At 45.0% G+C, this 18592-nt stretch overlaps 1 protein-coding gene across 1 annotated transcript in view; it reads left to right on the top strand.

Moving 5' to 3' along the window:
• Positions 1–16728, top strand: part of Arf3 (ARF GTPase 3) — a 23353-nt gene extending 6625 nt beyond the window's left edge. The window contains exons 2-5 of the mRNA XM_070040178.1: positions 11720–11973; positions 12811–12921; positions 13152–13276; positions 13805–16728. Coding sequence (XP_069896279.1) covers positions 11826–11973; positions 12811–12921; positions 13152–13276; positions 13805–13966 — 546 coding nt within the window. The 5' untranslated portion in view covers positions 11720–11825 and the 3' untranslated portion in view covers positions 13967–16728. The remainder of the gene's footprint in view (positions 1–11719; positions 11974–12810; positions 12922–13151; positions 13277–13804) is intronic.
• Positions 16729–18592: the final 1864 nt, after the last annotated feature.

Genomic DNA, 18592 nt, shown 5'->3' with positions numbered 1-18592 from the left:
AAAAAGCCAAAAGTGGCACTGTGGCTCAAATGGTAGAGCGCTAGCCTTGAGCAAAAGAAGCTCAGGGACAGCTTTGGGGCCCAGAGTTCAAGTTCCCGGACTGGCAAAAAAAAAAAAAAAAGAGAGAAGAAAACAAAAAAGTTGGAAGTAGAGCTATAACGATTGGTAGAGTGCTTGCCTAGAGCAAAAGCAGCTCAGGAACAGCACCCAAGCCCTGAGTTCAAGCATAAGGACTGGCACCAAAGAAAAACAAAACCCAAACATCATTCAAACTTTAGTAAAATTTACTGAAGTCTAATAGATGAAATACTTCCTTTGGAGCATTGGGGTTGCTCTAGTGGTTGTAGAGAGGGGATCAGAAGCTCTCACATGATTTCCTCTTCCCAGGCTCTGCATCTTATCTAAGAAACCCAAGATCTGAGAACATGGAAACCATATCTCCATTTTGTCAAATCGAGTCACCTAAAGACGACTCTATCCTGAGCTCATAGCTTTTTGCCATCATTAGGGGAAACTATTCTCAGCAAATAAGTTAGTCACTAGTTGCAATTCATTCATGGTGCTAGATGCTGGGGCATGAAACAGCATAGGCCTTGCAGGTAAAAGTTCAGTCTAGTGGAAGATAGATATCACATCCTTTTCAAACTTCATGTCATACACAGAAACTGCTAAGAGACACAGGCATTTGACTGATCTAACAGCTCTAACTGCCCTAGTCCCTGTCCAGCCATTCATTCAATGGTTATTGGGATCAGTATTTCCACCTAAGCTGGGTTAGAAGCAGTTTGGGAAGTTTAGCCTTTGAAAGCAAAAGACAGGGGGCTGGGAAGGTGGCTCAGTGGTAGAGCGCTTGCCTTGCATGCATGAGGCCCTGGGTTCGATTCCTCAGCACCACATAAGCAGAAAAAAAAGGCCAGAAGTGGCGCTGTGGCTCAAGTGGTAGAGCACTCGCCTTGAGCTGAAAAGCTGAGGGACAGCACCCAGGCCCAGAGTTCAGGCCCCATGACCTGACCAAAAAAAAAAAAGCAAAAGCCAAATGAGTAAATGATACTGTTCCAAGTCCTAGAGTAGAAATATGTTTGAGATCATAGATAGGCCTTATTCCCTAAGGTAGGAAGTTCCTTCATTTGTATCCTTATGCTGTTGGCAGTAGCTTGCTTTATCCAAACCTGGCTTCCTGTTTGAGCTGTTCACTGTCAGTTCCATCATGACTTAAACTGTGAAACCATACTAGAAGCAAAGGTTATTGAGGCCTTAGCCTATTGACCCAGAGTCACTGATGGAGTTTCAGCAAATTTGTAACTGGAAGAGTTTTATGTTCTGGGTATCATGGAAATAGAGATTAGCAGCCATAAAATATATGGAGAGGGAGTAGTTGTAAGCTGATCAGATTCTAAGGGAAAGGCAGCCGCAAAGCTTTGGTCAAGAAGGTAATGCCACCGAATGTTCCAAAGAAACAAAGTAGTCTAGTTTTTATCTAGGCACTTTTATCTGACTTGGTCATGTATTCTGAATGAGACTTAGGCATTCTCTGCCCTGACACACTTGCTGAGGGTTATCTATGGGCAAAGCTAGACCCCTTCAACAGGGTCTCAAGGTCCTTCATTTTTGAGTTGTGGCCTCCCTTCAGGTTTTCATGTACTGGGGTCTTCTGTAGGACTCTTTTTACCTTTGTTTCCAACTATAACAAATTGGCATAAACTCTACTGAATATAAACACTATTTGAGTTAAATGGGTCCTAGTTCTAGTTAGATTGTGCGTGTGTATGTGTGTACATGCACCTGTGTGCACATATACTTTAGTCCAGGGCTTAGACTCAGGGCTTCACGCTCTTCTTGCTCAGCTTTCTTGCTCATGGCTGGTGCTCTACCACTTGAACCATTTCTCTAGTTTGGCACTTCACTGGTTAATTGGAGATGAATCCTCCCATACTTTCCTGCCTCTGCAGAGCTTGCTTTGAACTGCAGTCCTCAGGTATCAACTTCCTGACTAGCCATCAGCACTAAGCTTGCTTTCTTTCTCTCTCCCTCCCTCCTTCTCTCCCTCCCTCCCTTCTTTCTTTCTTTTTTGCTTTCTTTCTTTCTTTCTTTCTTTCTTTCTTTCTTTCTTTCTTTCTTTCTTTCTTTCTTTCTTCTCTTCCCTCCCTTCCTCTCTCCCTCCCTTCTTTCTTTCCTCCTTTCCTCCCTTCCTCCCTCCCTCCCTCCCTCCTCTCTCTTCTTTTTCTTTTTATCTTCTTTCTTTCTGTCTCTTCTTTCTCTCCTTCCTTCCTTCCTTCCTTCTTCTGTCCCTAAGCACTTTTTGCTCAAAGCTACCACTCTGCTACTTGAGCCACAGCTCCACTTCTTCCTCTACTTATGACACCTGGCATTTTTTTTAAAGGGAAGTATAGAGAGAGAGGGAGGGAGGCTAAACAAATGGAGTCATGCTATTCAGTATACACTAAATGAAAATGACCTATGTAACTTGAGTGTAAGGATGGGAGGGGAAACTAGGGTGGTGGTGGTGAAGGGAAAGGAGGTATAGCCAGGCACCAGTGTAATACTAGTTACTCAAGAGGCTGGGACATGAGGATTGTGGTTTAAAACCAGTCCTAGCAAGAAAGTCTATGAGAACTCTTATCTCCAACTAATCACAAAAAGGCTGAAAATGGAGCTATGGCTCAAGTGGTAGAGTGCTAGCCTTAGTCAATAAAGAAAGAAGTCAGAGACAGTGTGCAGGACCTGTACCAAAAAAAAAAAAGTGTAAATATATTTTTTTAATCCACTAGCTTATCATTTTAGGAACCTTTCTGCTTTGACTGAGGTTCTTATTTTGTTTGAGGTAGAGTCTTGTGTAGTCTCCTGGCTGGTCTTGAACACTAGCCTAGGCTACCTTCCTACTCAACAACCGTGCCTCAGCCTCCCAATGACTAGAGTTTTTATGTGGATCTTCTATGGTTTCAAGGGTACTGTAGTATCTCAACTTTCTACAACATCTGAAGATTGGACCATTTTATATGTTCCATTTTAAGAATGAAGAAAACAATTTTACACACTCCTACCAGACTACTTCCATCTTACTGGGTAGAATTAATGTGTGATTGTCATGACCTGCTCATGGTAAGGTCAGTGTACTGCTTACCTCTCTCAGGCTGAGCTCTTTTCATTCCCTGAAGCCATCTTGACTAAAGTACATCTTAAAGTCTGTCCCTCCCCCCAGCATCTGAACAAAATAGGGGTTCTGTTAGAAGAAAGGAGAGAGTAATGGTTGCAGCCCGTCATTGAGTTCTTTCATCTTAGGTTCCTTTTAGGGTTTCAGCTCACACTTGTCTCCAGGGCTTTATACCTTAACATTTCAAAAAAAAAAGTGTGTGTGTATGTTTTCTTTCTTTCTTTCTTTCTTTCTTTCTTTCTTTCTTTCTTTCTTTCTTTCTTTCTTTCTTTCTTCTTCTTCTTCTCTTCTTCTTCTTCTTCTTCTTCTTCTTCTTCTTCTTCTTCTTCTTCTTTCTTCTTTCTTCTTCCTTCTTTCTTCTTCTTTCTTCTTCCTTCCTCCTTCTTCCTTCTTCCTTCTTCTTTCTTCTTTCTTCTTCCTTCTTCTTCTTTCTTCTTTCTTTCCTCCTCCTCCTCCTCCTCCTCCTCCTCCTCCTCCTCCTCCTCCTCCTCCTCCTCCTCCTCCTCCTCCTCCTCCTCCTCCTTTTCTTCTTCTTTTCTTCTTCTTCTTCTGTCCTGGGGCTTGAACTCTGGGCCTGGGCACTATCCCTCAGCTCTTCAGCTCAAAGTGAGCGCTCTACCACTTGAGCCACAGCACCACTTCTGGTTTTCTGAGTGATATATTGGAGCTAAGCGTTTCATGGCCTTTTGCCCGGGCTGGCTTTGAACTGTGATCCTCAGATCTCAGCCTCCTGAGTAGCTATGATTATAGGCATGAGCCACTGGCACCCACTTGGGTTTTTGTTGTTGTTTTAGTCCTGATCCTGGGGCTTGAACTTAGGGCCTGGGCACTGTCCCTGAGCTTTTATGTCCAAGGCTGGCACTTTACCACTTGAGCAATACCTCTACTTCTGCCTTTTTGGTGGTTAATTAGAGATAAAGAGTCTCATGATTTTCCTGCCTGGGCTGGCTTCAAACCTCTATTCTCAGAGCTCAGCCTCCTGAGTAGCTAGGATTACAGGCATGAGGCATTGGCACCTGGCTCTACTATTTTGATGTTTCACTGCCCCCTCTCTGTTTCCAGTTCTAATTAAGAATTTAGGATTTCTCATCAGTATTACTGTACCTACCAAGTGTTGTTTTTGCTTACAGCTCTCTCACGTTCTCTCTCTCTCTTTCTTCTCTCTCTCTCTTTCTCTTCTCTTTCTCTGTCTGTCTCTCTCTCTCCAATTACACTGAGTTTTATGAAGCAGAAGTGATCTTCCACTCTGTATTCCTAGTTTAGTATATGTAATGTTTGATGAGTGGATGGACGCTGGTTTCCCAAGTGGTTTCATGGCTTTGGGTGATCTTTGAGTCCAATAGAAGTTGCTGAGATACCAATTTAGCAGTTTTTGTATTCCTATTTCAGTACCTTTTGTTTTGGGGGGGGGTTCGGTCATGGGGCCTGAACTCTGGGCCTGGGCTCTGTCCCTCAGCTCTTCAGCTCAAGGCTAGCACTCTACCACTTGAGCCACAGCACCACTTCTGACTTTTTTCTTTTTGCTTATGTGGTGCTGAGGAATCGAACCCAGGGCCTCTGGCATGCAAGGCAAGCGTTCTACCACTGAGCCACCTTCCCAGCCCCCCCCCCTTCTTTTTAAATTCAGGGCCATATAATTGCTGGGCAAATGCTGTACCACCTGGCTTCCAGCCCTCTTTCAGTGCTTTTGAGACAAAAACTGAAGTGTTTACATATGTCACAAGCCACTGCACCAAGGAGACTAAATATAGGCAAATCCTGCTTTTCCCCCCCTTAAATTGTCTTGGTCTTTTGGTTAATATTGTTAAAAATAGAATATCTATTAATGATATCTCAATTTGAAAATTATCTGGGACCACAGCTGCTATTACACTGTACCCTGCAGAGCAGCAGAGCATTTTTGAGACTGTTTTTCTCCTGGACTCTGTGAAGAGGAGGGGATCGAGCCAGGAGTTCCCCAGGGATGTCATGGTACATTACCCTGATCTGGCATTGCAATCCAGTGGGAGACATGTATATGGTAGACCGAGGTGTGATTGTCAGAAAGGCATTGAGTCAGGCACATTTCTGCAAAACACATACAAGCCAAGATGGCTGATCAGCCAACTGCAGCAGCCTCCCCTGAGTAGGGAAATGCTTGGTGAGTGGTTCTCATTTAAGGACATCTCATTTGAGAGAGAGAGAGAGAGAGAGAGAGAGAGAGAGAGAGAGAGAGAGAGAGAGAGAATGTGTGTGTGTGTGTGTTTGTATATATATGCATGTCTGGCATGCATCTTTGAACTCCAGACATCATGCTCTTGTTAGAATTTTTCTATCACTGCTGGTGTTGTACTCCTTGAATCTGACTTCTGACTTTTTTTTGCTGGTCCTGGGACTTGAACTCAGGTCCGAGGTGCTGTCTCTGAGCCTCTTTGTGTTCAAGGTTAGTGCTCCACCACTTGAGCCACAGTGCCACTTCTGGCTTTTTCTGAGTAGTTTATTGGAGATAAGAGTCTCATGGGACTGGGAGTGTGGCTTAGCAGAATGCTTGCCTAGCATTCATGAAGCCCTGGGTTTGATTCCTCAGTACCACATAAACAGAAGAAACTGGAAGTGGTGCTGTGGCTCAAGTGATGGAGTGCTAGCCTTGAGCAAAAGAAGCTCAGGGACTGTGCCCAGGCCCTGAGTTCAAGCCTCAGGACTGGCCAAAAAAAAAGAATCTAATGGACTTTCCTGCCTGGATTGGCTTTAAACTGTGATCCTCATATCTCAGCTTCCTGAGTAGCAAGATTACAAGGGTGAACTACCAGCACCCAGCCACTTCTGATATTTTGCTCATTAATTGTAAGTAAGAATCTCTCAAATTTTTTCTTCCCAGACTGACTGGCTTTACCATGATCCTCAGATCTTAGCCTTCTGAGTAGCTAGGGTTACAGGTGTCAGCCACTAGGGCCCACCTTCTCATATAAAATTTCAGTCAGCCAATGTGCTAGATTGAATTGTATTGGAGAATGGCTTTGGAGCTCTTACTGGTTAATGCTTCTGATAATAAAAATTTGACTATAAAATGAAATGTTGAGATGTCCTCTTTGCTAAGAGATATTACTATATTCCATTTCCCATCTTAAGTCACTCTTCTAACAACCCATAGAACCCTGGCATTTTGCCCTATCAACACAGGAGTACCATCTTTGGTAAAGAATAACTATAGGGGCTGGGAAGGTGGCTCAGTGGTAGAGCGCTTGCCTTGCATGCATGAGGCCCTGGGTTCGATTCCTCAGCACCACATAAGCAAAAAGAAAAAAGCCAGAAGTGGCGCTGTGGCTCAAGTGGTAGAGTGCTAGCCTTGAGCTGAAGAGCTGAGGGACAGCACCCAGGCCCAGAGTTCAGGCCCCACAATCGGACCCCCCCACAAAAAAAAAAGAATAACTAAGCAATATCATACATAGGCAAATAGACTGTGGTTTGCTTGTTTGTTATTCAACTTACTGTTGATTTTTAGGAATGCATTCTAGAGTTGGCTGTATAGTCAAAAAAGGATTTTTTTTGGGGGGGGGCAGTCATGGGGCTTGAACTCTGGGCCTGGGCACTGTTCCTCAGCTCTTCAGTTCAAGGCTAGCACTCTACCACTTGAGCCACAGCACCACTTCCAGTTTTTTCTGTTTATGTGGTGCTGAGGAATCGAACCCAGGTCCTCATGCATGCGAGGCAAGCACTCTACCACTGAGCCACCTTCCCAACCCCTAGCCAAAGATTTTATGTTTATAGCACAAAGCTAAAAGCTGCCACTCTCCCAGTAGTAAGACAGTATACTATCTGGTAAATAGGGATAGAGAAAGTCAAGACTAGAAAGCCAGCATCCCCTTTGGAATGCTGATTTAAGTCAAACTATTGATTATACTTAGAGTCATGGTAGCTATTAATTTCAAGGCCTTTGACTGGTCTAGGGAGACGTGGTATTTAATCAGAAACTCATCAGATCCATTATATATTAAATGGCAAGGATAATTTTCACCAAATCCCGTCCACTGATCATACAAATCCACAATTTATTACTACGAGGCTCACATCATTCAAGGGCCTTACTATCATTTGCCAGGAAATAGAATTGGTCTAATACTAAGGTCAGATTTTTCTTTTCCTTTAAAAACTTTTAAAAATTCAATTTAATCGGTTGTGGGGCTCAGACTTAGGTCATGGCACTGTCCCTGAGCTTTTATGCTCAAAGTTAGCGCTCTTCCATTTTGAGCCACAGATCCACTTCTGGTTTTCTGGTGGTTAATTAGAGATAAGAGTCTCTCAGATTTTCCTGCCTGGGCTGTCTTCGAACTGTGATCATCAGCTTCCTGAGTAGTTAGAATTATAGGTGTGAGCCACTGGCATCTGACTAAAAAAAATTTTTTTTCCCTGGTCATGGGACTTGAACTGGGCCTGGGCGCTGCCCCTCAGCTCTTCAGCTCAAGGTTAGTGCTCTACCACTTGAGCTACAGCACCACTTCTGGTTTTCTGGTGGTTAATTGGAGATAAGAATCTCACAGCCTTTCCTGCTCAGGCTGGCTTTGAATCAAAATCCTCAGATCTCAACTTCCTGAGTAGCTAGGATTATAGGCATGAGCCACCAGCGCCCAGCTAATTTTTTTAATTAAGTAGTTGTACAAAGAGGTTTTAATTTCATAAGTCAGGTTATGAATGCAGTGCATCTTTGTGTGTGTGTGTGTGTGTGTGTAAGTAAGTGTGTGTTGGTGCTGGACCTTGAACTCATAGCCTGGGTGATGTTTCTGAGATTCTTTGCTCAAGACTAGTGCTCTACTAATTGGGCCACAGCTCCACTTGCTGCTTTTTGGTGATTAGTTGGGGATGACAGCCTTACAGACTTCCCTGCCTGGGCTGGCTTGGAACCTGGATTCTCAGATCTCACCCTCCTGAGTAGCTAGATTACAGACTGAGCCATCAGTGCTCACCTACAGTGCATCTTGATCAGTGTCACCTCTTCCATTTCTTCCATCTTTCCCAGCCTTGGGGCTGGGAAGGTGGCTCAGTGGTAGAGCGCTTGCCTTGCAAGCCTGAGGCCCTGGGTTCGATTCCTCAGCACCATATAAGCAAAAAGAAAAAAGCCGGAAGTGGTTCTGTGGCTCAAGTGGTAGAGTGCTAGCCTTGAGCTGAAGAGCTGAGGGACAGCACCCAGGCCCAGAATTCAGGCCCCATAACCGACCCCCCCCCCCAAAAAAAAGTCTCACATCCCATCTTTCCCAGCCTCACCCATTCTCTCAACTTACTAAGGTCAGATTTTGAAGCAATAATTTACTTTATCCAGGATGACAGTTTAGCAGAGAAGTAAATAAAAAAATAGTGTCAAATGCTGTGAAGGGATATTGATTCCTCATGTTTTTCAAACTCTGTAGTAGTAGTCTCCTTTGTTTTTGTTGTACTAGGATTTTGAACTCAGATCCTTGAGCTTGCTAGATTGACACTTTACTACTTGAGCCCTACCTCTAGCCTTGCTTTTGCTTTTTGCTGGGGTTATTTTGGAGATGGAGTCTAGAGGACTTTGCTGCCTGGGCTGGCCTCTAATCTTGATCCTTCAGATTTTAGCCTCCTGAGTAGCTAAGATTACAGGCATGAGCCACTAGCTCCTGGCTCATTATAGAATTCTTAAATCATTTCCATGAGCACTAGTTGCAGTCATGAAGAAATGTGTGCTATAAATTCAGTTTGAATCTGGCCCAAAGCCTAGTAATACCAGATCTTTAAAGCAAAGTATCATCTTTGTTTTATCTCCGAAAGACTTGGGGAAGGTTTACATTTCTGGAAATGAGGATGGCAGAGCCAGAAGTCTGACTACCACAGATAGCCAGGGTTGATGTCATCTAATCTTACTAGCTAGACAGAGTCTCCCTTCTGTCTTGGGTTTTTAGAAGCCCATATGCCTGAGTGGGTTGTGGCTGGAAGGGAAGAAGGATGGTTAGTGGGTGACTTGGATGAAGTTTAGCCCTAAGGTGCAGCCAGGCCCTTTCCCTGGAATGTGAGCCCCGTGGGTCAGGGGCATGGTTCATCTAGAGAACCTTGGAAGCACCACGCCTGGTTCATTAGTAGATGTCTGGGGAAGCCTTTGAAGATGAAACACTTCATAAGCACTCATTGTTTGTGTTTCCTGGACAAACTAGTACTTTGGTCTCCAAGGACTGTTGATCTGGCTTCTTAGCACTTGTCTGGAATTTGCTGCAAATTAAGTAGGAAAAATAAAACATAATAAGAAACAAACAAGCCTGAAGAAATTTTTGAAAAAAACCCAAACCACTGACCTCCCACCAAACCTCCATGCTTTAGCTTCTAAGTAGGATTCTTTACCATCTACCTTTCACATTCTTGGTTTGTGTGCATTCTGTCTTGACCTGTTTCTTCTCGTGTGTGTGTGTGTGTCTGTGTGTCTGTGTGTGTCTGTGTGTCTGTGTGTGTCTGTGTGTGTGTGTGTGTGTGTGTGTGTGTGTGTGTGTGTGTGTGTGTGTGAGTTCCAGCCTCTATAGAAATTGCCAGCAGCTGACATATGGTGATTGCTGAATAAGCTGCTCACTGACGCATGCCTCCTGCAGGCATGGAGATCTGGCTGGCATGGGTGGTTCTGAACTCCCATTTCATGATTGTTTCATAGATTGTGCCACAGAGAAAGGAGAGGAGAGATGAATAGATGAACCTGTAATTTTGTCTGTTGGTGACAATGGCCAGGAGCAGATGGGTGTTTTCTTTCTTTCTTTCTTTCTTTCTTTCTTTCTTTCTTTCTTTCTTTCTTTCTTTCTTTCTTTCTTTCTTTCTTTCTTTCTTTCTTTCTTTCTTTCTTTCTTTCTTTCTTTCTTTCTTTCTTTCTTTCTTTCTTTCTTTCTTTCTTTCTTTCTTTCTTTCTTTCTTTCTTTCTTTCTCTTTCTTTCGAGTGCTGATCCAGGGCCTGGGCGCTGTCCCTGAGTTTATTTGCCCAAGATTAGCACTCTACCACTTTAGCCACAGCTCCACTTCCGATTTTCTAGTGGTTAATTGGACATAGGGTCTTACAGACTTTCCTGCTCAGGTTGGCTTTGAACCTCGATCCTCAGATCTCAGCCTCCTGAGTAGCTAGTATTACAGTGTGGGCCACCACCACTATCTAGTGAAGTCTTACACTGCCAGTGAAGTCAGTAGAGACCTTAGGAGTTACTTTAGTTATTCAGCTATGCTATAGGCCACTGTTTGAGGTATTAGGGACACAACAGTGGAAGAAAATGAAGCAAAAAAAACCCCAACACTGACACAGTAGGAGAAATAAAAATACAGCCAGCAAGCTGGGCGCTGGTGGCTCATGCCTGTAAATCCTAGCTACTCAGGAGGCTGAAACTGGGAGCAGAGACAAACCAGTGAACACTCAGGATCCTTGTTTTGAGGATCATAGTTCAAAACCAGCCTGGGCAGGAAAGCCCCAGAGACACTTATCTCCAACAAACCACCAGAAAACCGGAAGTGGCGCTGCGGCTCAGTTGTAGAGCAATAGTCTTGAGCTAAAGAGCTGAGGGACAGCAGCCAGGCCCAGAGTTCAAGCCCCACGACCAACCCCGCCCCCCAAAAAATACAGCCAGCAATCATGCTATGTGTCCCATGGTGATAAATATTCTGAAGAAAAGTGGGATAAAGGTGGTGGTGTGTGTTACACAGGTTGTTAGGGAAGGTGTCTTAGCTAGATGACATTGGAACAGATACCTGAAGGATATAAGGGAATAGTCTATGAAGGTTTCTTGGTAGAGGACTGTTTCAGGTGAGAAGTATAAGAACCTTGAGGGAAGAAAATATTGGAGAATTGGAATGGAAAATAGGAGATCTGGTAAAAGAGAGCTTGGATTTTGTCAAAATGGCACTATAAATCCACCAGAGGATTTTGAATGGCCTGGTTTTGGTTGAAAAAAAAAATCACTGGCCACTATGTGGAGAATAGGCTGAAGGGGTTAAGGAAGAGTCAGGGAATGGTATGACTACCTGGGATATTTGTGGTTGAGAGAGAATAAAGGATCAACCTATTTTAGGAATGCTGCTTATTTCTTCATCGTTTAGGTTGGTATGAAGGAAGATGGAATTGGAGAATTACAGGCAAGGAAGAAGCAGTCTCTTGATTAGAACAAAGTGTAGACCTTGGGAAACTGGCAAGTCTGAACTTTGTCAGGAGTCACAGAGAGCCACTCCTCATTCCACTCCCTCCTCTCTCACCCTTTTCAGAAGTCTCAGGGTAAGATTGGGGGAGGGAAGCACATAAATGATCTTGCAGTGCCTTGGGGTATAGTATAAAATGTCAGAACTGAAGGGATTAAAAAAAAAAACACCAGAGTGAATCCCCCTCCCCTGGGAAAATAAAGTTAACTTTCCCAAAGTCATAGTAGATTTGTCGCAGAACAAGGATCCTGAGTGTTCACTGGTTTGTCTCTGCTCCCAGTTTCAGATGTGGTGTGAGATTCACAGTCCCTTCAGGCTCTCAGTTTGTAGTAATGAACTCCAGCCATGACTTCAGCAAATTCAGTGTACATGAAGTTCTGACAAACAAATGGTGGTAATGAGTTTTGCCTTTCTTTTGCCTAGGATCAAGTCTTTCAGACCAGAGACCTGGTTTTAAGTCTGTTTTTAACCAGACTTCCACTGACCTCCACTTGGGCCCCACTATCCTCAGAAAGCAGCTGCTGTAATCATGGGCAATATCTTTGGAAATCTTCTTAAGAGCCTGATTGGGAAGAAGGAGATGCGCATCCTAATGGTGGGCTTGGATGCTGCAGGAAAGACCACCATCCTGTACAAACTGAAACTGGGGGAGATCGTTACCACCATCCCTACCATTGGTAAGCTTGTGTGTGGTCTTTCGTGCTGTAGGCTAGGCAGGGCATCAGCTTACTCCTAGATCCCCCACCTGGCCTCTTCTCCCTAGGCAAGTCCCATGTATTTTGTGTCCCTCCCCGCTCTGCCCCCCCCCTGCCTCCCCTGCAAAAGGATCACTTACTAGCTTACTAGCAGGTGTTAGAGCTGGAATTTGCCTACCTACTACAGCCCTCCCTCATGAGGGAAGTTCCCCCCACCCCAACAGTTGCCCTCAGGCACTAGAGTTGGTTTGTTCTCTGTGTTCTTTGGAAAGCCAAGTAAAGGGCTTTGATGTTCCTGCCAGAGGCCTGAACTTGCTTTGGTTTAGATCTTCAGTGGCCAATCCTGGTTAAGACTTGCTTACAAGAGGGAGAATATTTGCTGCATAGATGGGGACACTGGTTCATTGTCATCAGTTCTGTATTTGGAGTTCCAGGATTGTAGCTTCTTTCTCATTTTTTATGTTGCCTATCAGCACATCTTAGCCTAGGCAGACTGTGGTGGTCAAGGTACATGAGTAGAACTGGTTAGATAGAGAGCCAAAGACTGAATGAACAAGTTGGGAAGGTTGATTCACATTACCCCAGTGGCTGAGTTTCCTGGTTGGGGCTTCCTCATCTGCTTTGACTTCTCTTTATAGGTTTGCTTTATGGCCTTCTGGCTACTTGGTCAAATATCATCAGGCGTGGGGCAGTCTCAGCTTTTCATGATTGGTATCATGACCAAGGCTGGGAGGAAATAGGTCCAAACTAGTTGGGGCATTGTAGGTCTGGTGTTTGAAGCCAAGTGGTCATTTATTTATTTATTTGTTTTCCTCCAAGGGTTTAATGTGGAGACCGTGGAATATAAGAATATCAGCTTCACAGTGTGGGATGTAGGTGGCCAGGACAAGATTCGACCCCTCTGGAGACACTACTTCCAGAACACCCAAGGTATGGCAGATAAAATTCCCAGGGCTGTTATGTGTTGATTGGATATGAGTAGAGGGTGGCTGTCTTATTTGGTTATAGGCAGCCAACCTTTACTTTGCTGTGGCTCCAGGTGGTAAAGATGAGGAAAAAAGAGAGCATGTATTTGGAGGGTGTGAGGAGGGTGTTGTTTTTTGGTGATGGGGGAGGGGAACATCTGTCATCTCTGTGCAGCCCATGCTCTGCCTCCCCAGGCTTGATATTTGTGGTTGATAGCAATGATCGGGAGCGAGTAAATGAGGCTCGGGAAGAGCTGATGAGGATGCTGGCAGAGGATGAGCTGCGGGATGCTGTGCTCCTTGTCTTTGCAAACAAACAGGTAAGATCTCTCCCCATCCCTGAATTTGAGAGCCGGCAACCTTGCTGTGGAAACCATGGGCTATTGGGCCTATGGTATGGGAAGTCCTGTAACTGCTCTCAATGTGGAAATGTAGGAAGCATGAACATGGCCTTCTTTGTGCCCCTCTTACTGTCTCCCACCCATCTTCACTTAGTAACACATTGGTGTAATAGGTACATCACCTCTGCTTTCTTTGATTTCCCCTGTTGTGTACTTTATTGGAACTGCCCTTACTTTGGCTGTCAGACAGACTTGATCCTTTAGCCTGTCTGAATTACCTGTTTCTCAACTATCCCTTTCCTTGGTTTCCAGCTCTTCAATGGGATAATATGAAAGATCTGGAGTTCTAAGATGACAGAGTACAAAGTAGCCCCTTCAGATCTTGGTCTGGGTTTCCTAAGAGGAAGGAAGGGAGAAGGTCCTGGTACATGTCTTTTTGGTAGATGGGTGCTCTAGAAGCCTTTGAAAGATCCTGAGGTGCTTTTGTGTGTCTCCCTCATACCCCAGGACCTGCCGAATGCTATGAATGCTGCTGAGATCACAGACAAGCTTGGCCTGCATTCGCTGCGTCACCGCAACTGGTACATTCAGGCGACCTGTGCCACCAGCGGGGATGGGCTGTATGAAGGCCTGGACTGGCTGGCCAATCAGCTCAAAAACAAGAAGTGAGAGCCAGGCAGTCCTGTCCAACTGCCCCACCCACCCTGACATACCTGTTGTGTCCCCACCCCAGCCCTTCCCACCCCTTCCTTCCCATTGCAAGTATGGCTAAGGCCTTGGGTATCATGTCCGCATGCCCAGTAAGAGCCTTGCCTCCCCTTCCTCCCCTCCTCTCCTTTCTGCCCTATCCACTGACATGACCCAATTGCTGTCCTGATGATGAATCATTCCAATTTACTGGATTTAAAACAAAAATGAGGTTGTTATGGTTTCATGGGGTGCCCCTCTCTTCTTACCCTTTGGGTTTTGGGAAGTAGAATGGGGTATTCTCTCTGTTTGCATTGTTTGGCACTGGTTGCTGTGCTCTTGGCATCTGAGTCCCTTCCCTGTCTCCCCTCCCCCAGGCCCCTTTCCTACTCCATCTTCCTTTCCTTCAACACCCTCTCCTTATTCTACATGGAAATTGCACGGGCCTCTCTGTGTGTGCGTGCATGTGTGCACCTGTATATACATGTATAGAGAGATATATATGTGGGGCCAGGGGAAAGGTTGGGGGGAGCACAGCTCAGGGCTTACAGCCAGGACACTGCCCACTGGAGCCGGTCATCTATCCCTTCCATGTTGGTGAACTGTAAGGAAGGTGGGATGCTGGATTGCCCCAGTCTGAGACTCATTTTTTCCTTTCTATGGGTAGTTGTTTCTGAATGATAGGACAGATGATGGGTTCTACACAGTCATCAGGGGGTGGCATTTATCTCTACATGACTGTTTGCAAAGCATACCATTCTGCTCTGCTTGTTAGGAGAGAGGAACCCACTCAAGCCCAGAGTGTTCACCTGATCTCTACCATCCTTAGATCTGTTCTTCAGGAGTTCAAGTAGGGGAGGTGGGGATAGCAAGACTGTTGTATGTTTTGAACCCAGGGTGTGGATGGGTGGGATGTGGTATCATGGGGAAGGCCTCAGGTTTTCCATTTTCATTCTCTTGTTATTAGGAGGTGAAGCATGGACAGGCCTGTTTCTACCCTCTCCCCTTTCCGCTTATCTTCTGATCTTAAGGGCTGGGTGATTTTATCCTTTGTTAGAAGTTTTCTTGCCCTAGTAGTTCTGCTGGCCTGATCAGGGCTGAGTGGGTGGTTTAATGAGAAGCCACGGAGTGGGGGTGACGTAGCAGACCTCAATATCAAACCCTCTACTCTGATTCTCTTTTTCTAGACCAGGACAAGCTAACCAATGGAGGTTGTTTTTTTTTTTTTTTAAATTGTTTCCAGGCCTGCAGACTATCCTTGCTGTCTTCTCTTCTCTAGTCCAACAGCTTTCCTGGTCTTTTTTACCCATTCCCATTAATGAATCTGGGGATTAGAGTGGAGGATAATGGGATCCTAAGTGCTTGTTGGTGTTGGTGGGATGCAGTGGTCTTGAGACTCCTCCCCTCACTATCCTGTATTGTTCAGAAGCTGCTGTTACAGTATCTGTATACGGGGCACTTGTACTTGAGGTCCTGGCCTAGGGCCTGACTCACAGTTTCTGGGAAGCTGTGGCTGTTTGTAGGCTCCTGTTTGTATGCTGGCTGTGCCCTGAGCTCCAAGACAGCTGCCTGTAACCTATCTGCTAAAGTCAGGGCCCAGGGCCCTCAGCATGACTGAGAGACCCCCAGAAGGACTGTCCCAAGCCCTACTCCATGGGGTCAGGCTTCCTGTCACCCTTGTCTATAAACAGGCAGATTCTTACCCCCTGACCCCACTCCAGATGGACTGTGAAAGATTTCAGGGGTATCTCCCTCAGTGCCAGTTACTTTGTGATGTGTTATTAAGATATAGGTATGTGCAGGTGTCCTGCTCTCTAGGCCTGTGTGTGTGTGTGTGTGTGTGTGTGTGTGTGTGTGTGTGTGTGTGTGTGTGTGTGTGTGTGTGTAGTATGTGTGTGTATAGTATGTGTGTGTAGAGTATATGTGTGTATAGTATGTGTGTGTGTGTGGGTACTGGAGGTTGTATTTTATTTTACAATGGATTCATTCCTCTGATTCTACAGATGCTTCCCTCCATTTTTTTTTTTTTTTGCTCTCCTGATTTTCCATGTCTTGCCTGTTGCCTCTTTTCCTCTGAATCTTTTCCTTTGCTGCCTTTATTCATTCACTGCTGTTGCCTATTTTTTTCCTTCTCTGATTCTCCACCCCACTTCGTTGTTGGTGAAGATTTTGCCTCTTTTCCTGCCCTGTTCCTTCTGAGACCCTCCCTAAGTTAGATAGATGCCAGTTCAAAATAGGCTTTCCTTGCTTCAGGCCTCACCCATTCTCTCTATTTTGGGGGGCTGCCAGGACCAATTTGGGGCTGCAGGTGCAAGGAAGCTGCCTTGGGGGTTGTATTGTGCTGCTCCAGATCTGTCCAGCAGGGGGTGGTAAATGCTCTTGGTAGTGTCCCTGGCTCGGAGGCCTTTTGGGCAGGGTGATTCTGTATTGCCATTCACCTTCAGCTGTTTTGGAACAGGGTGTTTATTCCTATTCTATCCACTCCCTTCCTGGCTTTCTTCAGGTGGGTTTAAATTTATGCTTTATCTCTCTTTCCAGCTTTCTTCCTGGGATTCCCCTTCCCCTCCCCCAGGTTTGTTTGTGGTGTTATAGTGCTAAATGCAGTTCTGAAGTGGTTTTTCTCCTTTTTCTTCCTCTGGATATAGACTGTATATGTTTAATAATTCACCTTCTCTATCCTTGCTCAAAATGTGGGATAACGCAATGACTGTGACCCTGGTTGGAAATTAAACATGTTTTATGCAGCTTTGGAGCAGACCTTCATCCTTGATGTGCAGCAGCTGTGTGGAAGTGGGTTCCTGGTGAAGGTAGTCTTGCTTCTGGTCCCTCTTTCTAGACTGCTTCTTCTGGCACAGGGGCAATGGGAACACCTGAAGGGTGGATGGAAAGTGACAGAGGACTTTGGGCCTGCTGGGAAGACTGCTTATATCCTCCCATCCTACTCCACAGGGCATCCAAATTAATTAGGCACCAGAGTATGAGAGCTCTGTGGCCTTGCTCTACTAGTTATGAAGGGCTAAACCATGAATTCAGCTGTATTTATCACCTGTTGGTAGACAGTGATTGGAAAACTTCACATTTCCTCTATTCTCAGGCCTTCCTGTCCCCATCATCAAGTGATTCTAGTTTGAAATACAGTCCCCTGATGCATCAGTTGGAGTCCCCTCCTGTGTAGGTCTGGACTTTGGCAGTAATAAGCACGAAGGATAAGCATCTAGGTAGTGTAATGAACTTGATTCTTTTACAGTCTATGGCCCTGCACAACTCTACTTCTGGGAAATGGTTCCCCTTTGTCAGGAAGCCATCCTTCATCCAGAGATTGCACAAATATCTTAGGGAATGGTCTTTTTTTCATAAAACCTCCATTATCCCATCCTTTTCCCACCCCTGCCTATTCCTGTCCCTGCACTTCTAAAGGTGCTATCCTTAAGCTGGGTGAGCCAAGCAGCCCTCCTGTTCTCACTACTCTCTTAAACTTTTAGTAAAGAGGTCTCAACCCACTGTGGTGGGAAGAGGACAGAAACTAGGCATGTAATAAATTTGAGTCCCAAGTACCAATGTGAAGTCTATGATATGTATTCAGTTAGCCCCTCTGTTGCCTTTTTAACCCGTGACCTATTATTAATGTTATTTACTTTAAGGACTTTTAAGTGCTTCTTGCCCACATTTGGCCTTCAAACTACTCCAGTCAGACACCCCTGTATCAGTCTGTAGCTTCAAGCATTATCCACTTCCCCTCAACATCATGTGATACTTTTCCTCCTTCAAGGCTTCTTCAAGGTTCTACTTGATGACTGATTGCTATTAACAGCACCTTTCCCAAGTGCTTTGTGTGTTAATAAATATATAAATCCCAGCACTGTATTTTTTATAAGACAGTAATAATGGATCATTTTAGCTGACTACAAGCCACTGTGTTTGAGACAGAGAAGTCTCCTGACTGAACAACTTGGGAAGATCTGACCTGTTCCTTTCTGCCCCCCTTAAGAATGAGGTAGAGGGGAGCCCTCTTGTGGCAGTTGCTTAAACCTGCCAGCTTTGGGGGGACATGGATCAAGAAGGAGGCTGAACCTGAGAAAGTGCACAAAAAGCAGCTCCATCCTTCAGAACATGAAGAACTCATCAGCCATCACTTAGCAGAGGGCATAGATTCAGGGTACAGTACATTTCAGGATGATATGGGCAAGGAGCTTCCAAAATGAGCCTGGAAAAGGTGGAAAGGCTTGGATTGGCCTGGGTGGAATGATGACAGTGAGTATGTGTGAGTTTCTCAGACCTGAGGGGCAAGGTCTGAAGGTTCTTGGGAGCCTCATCACTACACTCAGCACTGCAGGTCCAAGTGCTTAGAACAGAAAGGGGGCACATGTTATCTTCTGTGTTTTTATATATTTAAAAGGGAGCAAACCCACTGAAGGGGGAGGGACTCTGAGGATAGATTTTAAAATAATTTTATTAGCCAAGCACTGGTGGCTCATGCCTGTAACCTTAGCTACTCAGGAGGCTGAGATCTGAGGACCACAGGTTCCAAGCCAGCCCAGGCAAGAAAGTCCATGAGACTTTTAACAACCAGAAAATCAGAAGTGGAACTGAGGCTTAAGTGATAGAGCA

The sequence above is a fragment of the Dipodomys merriami genome, unplaced genomic scaffold (genome assembly GCF_024711535.1).
Source record: "Dipodomys merriami isolate MVZ:Mamm:240054 unplaced genomic scaffold, mDipMer1.0.p SCAF_10, whole genome shotgun sequence".
NCBI lineage: Eukaryota > Metazoa > Chordata > Mammalia > Rodentia > Heteromyidae > Dipodomys > Dipodomys merriami.
The sequence above is the reverse complement of the archived record's forward strand: the minus strand, read 5'-3'. Positions and strand labels throughout refer to the sequence as shown.